The 10,791-nt window shown below is 39.8% G+C and overlaps 1 protein-coding gene across 4 annotated transcripts; it reads left to right on the top strand.

The window, feature by feature from the left end:
• The first annotated feature begins 2 nt into the window (after nucleotides 1–2).
• On the top strand, nucleotides 3–9,424 carry TUBD1 (tubulin delta 1). Of its 4 annotated transcripts, XR_004254102.1 has the most exons (10): nucleotides 111–179; nucleotides 1,314–1,508; nucleotides 2,045–2,192; nucleotides 2,659–2,875; nucleotides 3,508–3,739; nucleotides 4,568–4,732; nucleotides 5,439–5,579; nucleotides 6,099–6,282; nucleotides 7,260–7,425; nucleotides 8,729–9,424. XR_004254102.1 is itself a non-coding variant. In XM_032201100.1 (9 exons), exons 2-9 carry the CDS (start codon nucleotides 1,337–1,339, stop codon nucleotides 7,360–7,362), a joined length of 1,362 nt encoding a protein of 453 aa, XP_032056991.1. In that variant the 5' UTR covers nucleotides 3–48; nucleotides 1,314–1,336; the 3' UTR covers nucleotides 7,363–7,900. The 4 variants fall into 4 exon arrangements, 3 of the variants coding, with proteins under 3 accessions (XP_032056991.1, XP_032056992.1, XP_032056990.1); XM_032201100.1 differs by lacking the exons at nucleotides 111–179; nucleotides 8,729–9,424 and adding an exon at nucleotides 3–48 and having other exon boundaries at nucleotides 7,260–7,900; XM_032201101.1 differs by lacking the exon at nucleotides 8,729–9,424 and having other exon boundaries at nucleotides 3,559–3,739; nucleotides 7,260–7,900.
• Nucleotides 9,425–10,791: the final 1,367 nt, after the last annotated feature.

Genomic DNA, 10,791 nt, shown 5'->3' with positions numbered 1-10,791 from the left:
GAGTGCTTCGTGAAGCCGGGAGCCCCGCCGGGCTGCCCGGAGTGCCTGGTGAGCATGCGCGAGGCGGGCTGTTCGAAGGCGCGGCTCGGGCCGGCCCGGCGGGGAAGCGGCTCCCTCAGGCGGCCGCTCGCGCATGCGCCGTCGCTGCCCCAGCGCCTCAGCGCAGGGGGAGCGCCGAGGTCAGCCCTGAGGGGGCGCCCGGGGCCGGGGCCGAGTTTAGCGCCGGGGCCGGGTCCGGCACCCCCTGAGGGCCCCGCTCCGCCGGGGGGGGTCGGGGGATACCGGGAGGGAGGCGGCGGCGAGGAGAAAGGCGCCGGGAGCGGGCGGAGGCCGGGCTGTGTGAGGGCCGGGCGGCCCCGCCAACATGGCGGCCCCCCGGGGCGGGCCGGGCCCTGTCAGCGCTGCGGAGCCCTGACGGGAGGGCCGGGAGCGGGGCTGAGGGTGTGAGGGGGGCTGAGGGGGCCGGCGGGGAGCCCTCAGCGGGCGTCGTGTGTGTGTGGGGGGGGTTATCGGCCCCGGGCTGGCCCGAGGCTGGCGGGCGCCGCCCGGCAGCAGCGCCGAAATCGGGCCCGGGGGTTAAAAATCTCACCTTCCTGGCCGCAGCGGGGGCCGCTGGCAGGCGCTGGCGGCGTTCCAAAGAATGCTGGTGCAAAGTGCTCCAGCACAGCTGGGGTGGTGATAGAAAATAGCCCGGAATAACGGAGTCGGTTTGGAAAAACAACCAAACAAACTGTTTTTTTTTTGTATAAATAGAGAAGTGCAAAAACAGCTACTGCAAAAAGCTGAGTGGGGGAAACGTCAAACATACCAGTACTGTATCAAAAACTTTGCGTGGTGGAAGTGTAGGGAATCCCACTGTCATCTCAGCAGATTTTGGCACCAGGCACACAGCAGTGCAGGACTGGAAGTCAATGAGACTTGGGGACAGGCTTCATGTTTCTTAAGCCCTGTGGCACTTACTGTGTTTAATACGCCTTTAGAGCCTAACCTAGAGCTTTGTTGGATTTATAATTAGTCACTTCTACCCTGCCTTATTAAGCAAACATTAGAAAACTGGACTCTCCTTGCCTAATGGTTGACCTCAGCCCTGTAGGCAGAATGATATATTGTCAAGTGCCACCTGCATTCTTTTGACACTCAGAATAAAACGCTGACAGTCAGTATTTCACATCAAGTAGCAAGTGGTTATTGCATAGGTTTTTCATCCTCACTAGAGGTTGTCAGAAATCACAAAAATGATCAGAATTCCACTTATCAGAACTTTTTTTAGCTTCTGTTTTCCACAGTTACTGAAGGCATACTTTTCTTTTTAGGATTAAGCACAAGGTGAATAAGCATGTCACTAGTGACAGTCCAGCTCGGACAGTGTGGTAATCAAATTGGTCGTGAGGTGTTTAATGCTATCTGCAGTGATGTCCATGGCACACACGGATTGTGTTCCAAGAAGGAGAATGAATCCTACCACGATGCATGTAAAGAACGCTTTTTCATCGAGGCAGAATCTGGAGGTATGATGTTTAAACAGTTCGTTTCCCACAGAGGGTCTGGTTTCCAGCCTAATGCAGATAAGAATGCAGAAATAATAAAAGTTTTCCCTCCAGTTTTGAAGAATTGTTGCAACCCTCTGCCTTCATGACATTACTAACAGCCATGGAAGTAAAATCACTGTGCAGTAGAGTGCCTGAGGCCACAGAGCAAGTCTGCCAGTAATGCAGCTGGAAACTGAATACGTGTAACTGACCTTCCCTGCCAAACACCTGCATTTTCCCCTGTAGATAGGTAATACCTGGAATAGGGCCTGGATTGTCTGAATCTGATGTTATCAAACAAGAAATTTCTTTCCTGAAAGATCTGTGTCTATAGGGTTCAGATCCATCCTTAGAGCAATCAATGGTTCTCCAGAAATCCAGGACACTGCCAAGTTGTTTTCTGTACTAGGTCAGCTTATATGGATGGAAGGAATACATCTCGGTCCATGATGCAATTCTATCTTACACAACAGGTTGTAACATTAGCACTTAGTTTTGTTTTTCTTCCTATCCAGTACCTGTTGCCCGGGCTGTACTTGTTGACATGGAACCTAAAGTAATCAGCCAAACTTTGTCAATAGCTGCCAAGTCTGGCTACTGGAAATATGATGATCATTCGCACTTCTGTCAGAAGCAAGGGTCTGGGAACAACTGGGCAAATGGGTATGAACTCTCATTTCCAGCTTCACTAACAAAACTGTAGAGACTAATGAGCTGTCTGCACTCCCTAGGAGTGATACTCTTGCAGCTGTGTGACGTACAGAGTATGTAACAATTTATTTTTAAGGTAGAAGAGCAACATACATTACAACAAAATTTATACACTGCTTTTTGCAAGATAAAATTGTTTACAGTGAAAATGTAAGGTTTTAGAATAGAGTGGATATATTTAAGAAGAGGAAGCGATAAGTGCAATTTATAAACAGATGTTTTGCAAAATAAATATCGCAGCAGAGGATTGTTTGCCACAGACAGAATGGGTGACATAATTCCAGGTTACATAAGTAATACAAAGAAACATATCCTTTTTTAAGGCTGACCTTACTGTTTTTATTTTGCTAAAACCTGCCATGTCTTGCTCTTTTTCCTTTTAAAAGAAAGAAAACATCTTGTTCCTTTTCTCCAACAGTTACACTGTTCATGGGCCTAGACACAAAGAAGCAATCATGAATCTGGTCCAAAAAGAAGCAGAGAAATGTGACCGACTTGGTGGATTTTTCACGATAATGAGCATGGCTGGTGGTACAGGATCTGGTTTAGGAGCATTTGTGACGCAGTGTTTAAGAGATGCTTTTCCATCCTCGTTTATACTAAACCATGTTATCTGGCCCTACGGCACTGGTGAGGTGAATGTCATTTTTCCCAGAGATACTCTGCAAGTTCATAATCACAGACATGGAGAGAGCAATTTAAATAAACTGTTTACTTTTGATGAGCAAAACAAAATATCTGCAAGTAAAATAAACTAGAAATGAAAAACAGTTCACTTTTTGAACATTAAACTTGACAAAGTAACATAGCTAAGAAATTGCCTAACATTTGGTTATGCAGTTTCACAAAAAAAAAAATCCAAATTTTTCAAAATCACTAAGATCTCAAGCTAATAACAACAAAACATTTAAGGTTACTAATATAATTTCTAAGGAACAGTGCAGTTTCATGAGAAGCTCTACAAGCTAACTATACATTTCCTGTTACAATAATATCTGAACATTATAATCACTTCCCAGACAGATTCTATTCTGAACTGATATGGGTAACATGATTTTCACAGGTCTTGTTCTCTTTCCATCAAACAGCTGTGCTAGCTCCTGACCTCATTCTGCACTTTGGTAAAGAAAATGAGTCACTTCCTAAATCGTAATTGAGGAAATGACAGTAGCCAGAGAAATATAAACTAGAAAGAGATTAAGTTGTTTGACTCTCATTTGCGTGGTTTTGTGTGTTTTTTTGTTTTTTGTTTTTTTTTCCTGTTCAGGTCATTGTTCAAAACTACAACTCTGTTTTGACTCTGTCACATCTATATCAGTCATCAGATGCTCTTCTTGTTCATGAAAATGATGTCATCCACAAGATCTGTGCTCAGCTGATGCATATGAAACAGATCTCCTTCAAGGATGTAAATCAAGTCATTGCACATCAGCTGGGGAGTGTTTTCCAGCCCACTTACACAGCAGAAGATGGCATACACTATAGCAGAAACCCATTAGGTACCTAACTGTAATATAGCCACCTAATGCATTCTCATTTATCTTTCTGTACCCATTTCATTTTGTGAATTTAAGTTCTTCAGTTTCCTTCCTCAAGTTTTTGGATAATTCCCAAGGCTTAAGATAAGAAAAGTGAAGCAAAAGACTAAGTTATTTAGAAGTTCAACCCCAATTTTGAAGCACAGTCAAAATTAGATACCCCAGCTTCTGGTTTCATTCTTTACCAAAAGAACCATGTTTCTCGTTTTTCAACTGACTACAGCCACCCTTGTACCTATTTGCATTTCAGAGGAAATTTCTGCAGGACGGTAATTTTGGACTGAGTTTTTACATTTTGCATTAGGTTAGAAGTAACCAGTTTCTCTTCTGTTGAAGAAAAACAAACAATGTCAGTTTTGTGAGCAGCTCAGAAGACAAGCTAGCGTGCAGTTTGGTAGCAACAAGCAATTGGCTGACATTTGGGATTAGAGAAAGGTACCCATATTGCCAGGGGTCTGCTTGTAAAATTAAAATTTCTCATCTTCCTATTAATCTTTTCAGCAGTGTGTAAGGTTTTTGAGATTTCAAACCAGGCTATGAAGCAACACAAATCGCTTTAGAATAAGTGTTGCTAACTTGCTCGTATAGAACTCGGTAGTAAGTAGGAAGAGTTTGCATTTTGTCTGATGCGTCTGTATACTTGTTAAATGTAACCTTTATATATCTTGTTTTGTTTCTTAAATTACTAGATCTTTGTAAAATTCCTCATGCTCTTCTCCCATTTTAACTAGCCTATGTAATAATTTTGTCAAATATGAGCAACTGTTGTGTTGTTTTTTTTTTTTCCAGGAGATTTAATGGAGACATTAGTTCCACATCCTGAATTCAAGATGTTGGGTCTTCGTAACATACCTCAGATGCCTGAAAATTCCCTTGCATATAGCACATTCAGTTGGCCTGGACTCATCAAACATCTAAGGCAAATGCTTATTGCTAATGCTAAAATGGAAGAAGGTAAATAGCATTCACTCATCTTCAGCATCCATCACTCTTAAAGCATACATTTTTACAGTTAAAACAAAGCTTATTGTTTTCTGGAGCTCACTGACTAACTTTAGTCAGTCAGTTCAGAAACAAGTTGCTGCCCTCAGACAGCAGGAATTTGCCTCTACATAGCCAGCTGCTTCTATAACTACTCAGCTGCCACAGCAACTCCTGGCTTGCTTTTGTTTTTGCTCCCAGACATCTCTGTTAATTATAACTATTGAAAATATGCAAAGCAAACCAACAGTTTTGATTGTGTACTTAATTTAAATGATACATTTGGAACATTCTTTGGATCATTAGTTTTGCTATGTTTTTTTCTTGTTACACCTTCTACTAATAAAAATCATATGCTTAGCTTTCCCATATCATTTACATTGAGAATTCAGTAAAACTTCCAGTTATGCAAAGAATGGGCTGGCAGACTGCTAACTATAGAGACAAGTATCTATTTTCTCTGGTAAGACTAGTGACTGCCAGACAAATAGTGCTGGATGAACTCTGTTTTTCTCTGAGAATTGTGTAATTGCTGCTTAACTAACATGTAGAAACTACAAACCCTAACATGATCTCAGCTTGGGGCAGTGTTAGTTAGCTAACGCTCATCAGCTAGTCTGAATCCGTACTTCATGAAACATTAACTTTATTTTATACCTTGTTTGCTAAAACCTCACAGGCATTGACTGGCAAGTACAGCCGCCACGTCCAGGCTCCTCTGTTCCCTCCAGCCATTCCACAAACAAGCTGCTGCATTTCAATACTTCCATTGCCAACCTGGTTATCCTGAGAGGAAAAGATACGCACAGTGCAGACTTAGGTGAGAAGGAAAAGAACAATGTCATAGCGATTCATTTCACATCTCACTGTTTCCTTCACAACCATTTCTGATGAAAGTGAGGAAAAAAAAAGAAAACTAGCAGGGCCAATATTTCCTCTAGAAAGATTTTAATGTCCAAGGACATGTTGTGTAATTGGTTAAAGCTGTTGTATTTACAACTTGGATTTCTGTTTTTCCTAAAGCATTCCAGGGAAGGAAGAAGAGACTGAAGTCTGTATACATGTTAGAATTCTTAGCTATGTTGTCTGAAAATATATTTATTCTGGAGTGATGAGCATAGCTCACATATGAAGTACTGATACAAGAGTACACTCCTAGATAACGTAATGAATCTGTTTAAAGCAGTTACATTTGCAACAGGCTGACCAGTCTGCGGACTTTTTCAAAGCCTGGCCTGAGCTGTCAAACCTTGATTGGGTCACCCAGGACTACTGAGATCAAGAAACAACACCTTGTAGCTTTACATTTATCAAAATGGCTTTCTTATTTCTGCTACAGGAAGTTTCCGAGATCCTTCATTATATACGTCATGGTTAAACCCTCAGGATGCTTTTAGTGCATGGAAAACACCAAGAGCATTTAATAAGTATGAGAAGTCTGCTTCTCTGGTTAGCAATAGCCAGTTCCTGCTGAAACCTCTTGACAACGTTGTACGCAAAGCTTGGAATATGTTTGCTTCCAAGTAAGTGAAAATAATTGTGCTTATTTCATTTAGAGCTGTTGTTATCTTCAGAAGTAGCAAAATCACTGTAATAAAACTCTCTTTTTCAACAAAGTAATTGTGAATAAGCATAAATGCTATTCCCACACTTTAGTGGAAACATTTTTATGCTTGAAACATGATGGCAGGGTGCTTACCTTACACAGAACAGAGCTTATGTTCCGTGGATAAGCAACAGTACATATTCTAGGGCTATCAATTTGACCATTTTCTCAATACTAGAGCTCCCAAAATTTAGTGCGTTCCAGACTGACCATTCTAAAAATAATACACAAACTCTTTCAGTGATCATGCAGTTTCTAAATTGTATACAGACGTTCTGGACATTCCAGGAAATAAGTTCCTAGTTTAGTTCAAAAATATTCTGTTACTCAGGCTCCAATTCCATTAGTTTGATTTTTCATAAGAAACAAGAAATCTAAGAAATAATTGACTCTTTACTTTGATCACCATAAACCCAAAGTTACCAGGTGTCACAGCAAATGTCTACTAATTCTGAGTTTCTAGCACAGGAATTCTATGACTAAAAGTCAAAGGAGAAAGATTGCACCTACTAGCTGCATTCCTATTTTTACCACCTACTACAAAAACACCATTGATGAGAACCAAGCCATCCTGCACACACAGGCTTAGGTTTTGCATCTCAAATCTATCAATTACTTTTCTCATTTAATAATCACAGCTCCTTCCATTTCCCAGTTAGGCCCATTTTGTTAGATGCAATTTTGTCTCCTCAACCAGTATACAAAGTAATAAATGCTATTAGAAATAAGTCATGACTTATCTGTAACTATGAATTACAAAATGAGTTCAAGAGAGCAAGGTAGAAACCAACCATCATTTGAAGTTGTTACAGTAACTATACGGCCTGATTTCATGTGTCAGAGGTTTCATTCATCTCTAATGTCTTACCACTTTTCTGCTGTGACCTCCCACAGAGCCTATGTTCACCAGTACACTAAATACGGAATTGAAGAGGAAGACTTCTTGGACAGCTTCACAGCTCTGGAACAAGTTATCTCCAGTTACACCATCCTTTGATTTTTGAAATGGTCTCTTCCTGAAAGAATCCAGCACTGGAAGACCTTCCATCAGTTTCCTAAAGTACATAAATTACTGGACTATAACTATTTTTCAGTCTTATGAGCACTGTGTGACTGTGTTAGAATAGTAAGAACTGAATGGGAACTGAGTATATTCATATGGGCAGATATTATTCATATTTAATATATATAATAACTATTTTTCAATACAGTTATCTGCTGTAGCTAAATCTTTGAACATCATTTTTAGTACTTGCATATTTATTTTATGAAGACTTTCAAAAAGAAAGGATTTTTCTCTAGGCATTCTGGCTTCTCCCCTTCCAACTTTTCATGTTAACACTTCATCCTAGAATGCTTCAATGTTAATAAAAATGCGCAGTATTGGAATTATGAATCCAAACTCCATTTGTGTATTATTCAGAAGCCAATAGACTGCCACTTTGTCTTTTACAGCAAAGTAAGGCCTAAATTCTACTTTAAGGGCCTTAATCATGACAAAACACTAGAAATTCTGAGCCATCTGAAAAAAAAAACAAACAAAAAAAAAACCACGGGGTGTTCATTTTCTTGGTATCTTCAAAAAATATTAGAGATTATAATGAATTGTATGTTTTCCTGTCCATTTCACTGTGCCATGTTTGTGCTACCTACTACTTTAAAATAACATATATAGCATATTGGAGATCTTGGCCATTTGTTACAGGTTAACTATAGGCTTAACAGAGAAAACTACAACTTTTCTTCCTATGTTACAGGGTTAGAAGCAGGTAGTTTATATCTATTTTTTATTATTTAAAAAGACCTAGAAGGAGAATTGCTGGTAGACTCCAGATGCAAGTCCCTGCAATATAGTGTAACATAATGTAAATCAACTTTTGAAATTATACAAAACAGTGTTTTGTTTTTATTTTGACAAATTTTACCACGACCACAAGGTGGTGCCACTGCAAAGCTGCAGCTCGCAAACATCAGACACATCAGCCAGTTACAGGAGCAAGAGACTGCAATAGTACATGGGGGCATGTACTGGAAGCCTTTAAAATAAAGACTTTTTTTTTTTTTTTTTTTGAGAAATGGACAATATCATAGTTCCCCTTTAAGTCTGTGCTATTTTCTGCCAGGCTTCATCTTTAAGTAAAGGATGAGCAAGCCCATAGTATGGCTAACAAAGCCCACACAGAAGTCTTGCCCTGTTAGAAATTCTGATTTCGATTTTAGATCTTTAATGAATTAACACAGTAGCAGATGCAGAAGTGGCTTTGTAATTCTGCTGAGCTTCAGTTAGTGGGCAGCAGACACCGTACATTACTCTTATCTTCATTTCCTTTCCTGGTTTCATTTATTTCTTCACTTTTGTTCAGGCCAGGAACAGGAGCACTAAACCCACCCCAGGAGCAACTGTTCTTAAAGTAGCTCTGGCACACGAGATCTGGAACGGCAAACAAATTTGTTGACAAGATTCAAGTAACTGTACAATTGAACCTGAAGTAAGTAAGTACCGGAGCTAAGTTCAGAATTGCTCAAATACAGATAGAGCAATAGCTGGTCACTGGAATGGTTTAGTTTCAGTGCAAGCCACAATGGATTCTGATAAATTTCATGGCAGTTTATAGATAAGCAATATTAATCTCTTACATGTTCAAAAATAAATTTCAGGAGCCTTTTACTAGTAGGGGAACTGTCAGCACACAACATTAAGAGTTGAGCCTAGTCCATGCAGAAAAATTACCTGTGTAAATTAAGAGCTATGTTAGTGCTTCAGTTCAACATCTGACTCATTAGAGGATTGTTTGTGGGTGTGGTTGGGGTTGAATGCAGGAGAGAAGGAAAACAGGAGAATGCAGAGGGGGTAAATATACCTGGTAACTTTTCATATAAAAAGACATTTACATTTATGACAAGAGATTTTGAAAATATTCTTCTGGAAAACCATAGTACACAATCCAACTCAGTCTGGTTTGCTTTCTGTTTTCACTCGGCTGCTTTAATTCCTGTTTTAGGAACACCCTCTCAAAAGGGGATGACACAATAATCATGGTTCAGCTACTCAGACATGCTTCAGGCCCTATACTGTTCGGAAGTTTAAAACTATTTCTATAATTACATTTTAATATACAATTATTTATGATTATTTCATATTTTTTCACTAAACTACTTCCTGGCAGCTCAGAGTTAGGGGACTGTTATGATCAGAAGGGCTTTTCTGGTCTTGTATTTTTGTCAGTTTAAACCATTGTCTTTAATTTCAGCATTTTCACACAAGAAACTGGAGGAAAGATTGCATAAGACATTAAGATAAACAGAAGGGGCAATTCAAGTTTGCAAGGAACAAAGGGTCAGGAAAGCAGACAGTATGGTGAGGTTCTCCCTCTTTCCTCCTTAAAAAGGCACAGGATGTTTAGCAACATAGAAATAAATTTCCTTAGTGTTTTCAACAGATAATGCTATCAGACTAAGAACTTCTTCCAGTATCAGAAATGAAAAATATTAATTTCTGAAAAAAATAACTAAGACCCAGGAACGCATATTCTTCCTCAGTGTTACACTGGATAGGTAAAAGATTTTAAAAAGCTTATACAAATAAGTCCTTCCAGAAGTAAGGAAGAGAGCAGTAAGTTATTGTACTACTATATCAAGCAACTTTATTGCACAAATAATTTTGCATTATCTCTATGTATTTATAATTCTGAGCATGAAGCAAGCAAAGCAGGCACTTAGTGCAGCTGTGAACAACGTAGAGCCATTTATCCATTCTTTATAGCCACATATATTATTTATGGCTTATATCACTTTCAGTTAAAAGAGCAGGATATTTAGGTTTCCTTAAGTTTGGCAGAATTTGGGCCACATCAGGAAACACACCACACAGCTGAGGCTTATATCCCTAAAGCAAAAAACAGGGATTTCCTTATTTAATCTCAAGTTACAGCATATGTACAGCAAGGAAGAAAAATACTACAGCTCAAAGGTAGCACTAGGCCAGCAAGTTCGTTACTGCTTAACAAGGGTAATTCTGCAGGAACTTGTTCACAATTAGGATTCAGGGAAAATACTGCTTCCATGCAAAAACAATTTTCAAAGCAGCAATAGAGGCTAAAGCCCATCAGCCAAATTTTGACAACAGACTTCTCAAAACTACAAGGAAACTAGAGGCAAAAACAGAACTGTAACTGTTGTATTAGCTGCTCTAGTCCCTTTTGCTGGAGAAGAGATTGTTAGGAATTATTTTAGGCCTCTCTAGGCTTCTTCCTGTCAGTGTTTTTCACTGCTGACCTCAGTTTTGAAATTCTCACACCCTTTCCCAAACTAAGCCTTCATTTTTTGATCTATGGCTGGATTCCTCTATTTTTTCCCCAGGATGTGGAGAGGAGAGAGGGTCATAGTGACAGGAAGTGAATAACTATTACCAAATTTTCATTATCTA

Source organism: Aythya fuligula, chromosome 20 (assembly GCF_009819795.1).
Source record: "Aythya fuligula isolate bAytFul2 chromosome 20, bAytFul2.pri, whole genome shotgun sequence".
Classification (NCBI taxonomy): Eukaryota; Metazoa; Chordata; class Aves; order Anseriformes; family Anatidae; genus Aythya; species Aythya fuligula.
The sequence above is the reverse complement of the archived record's forward strand: the minus strand, read 5'-3'. Positions and strand labels throughout refer to the sequence as shown.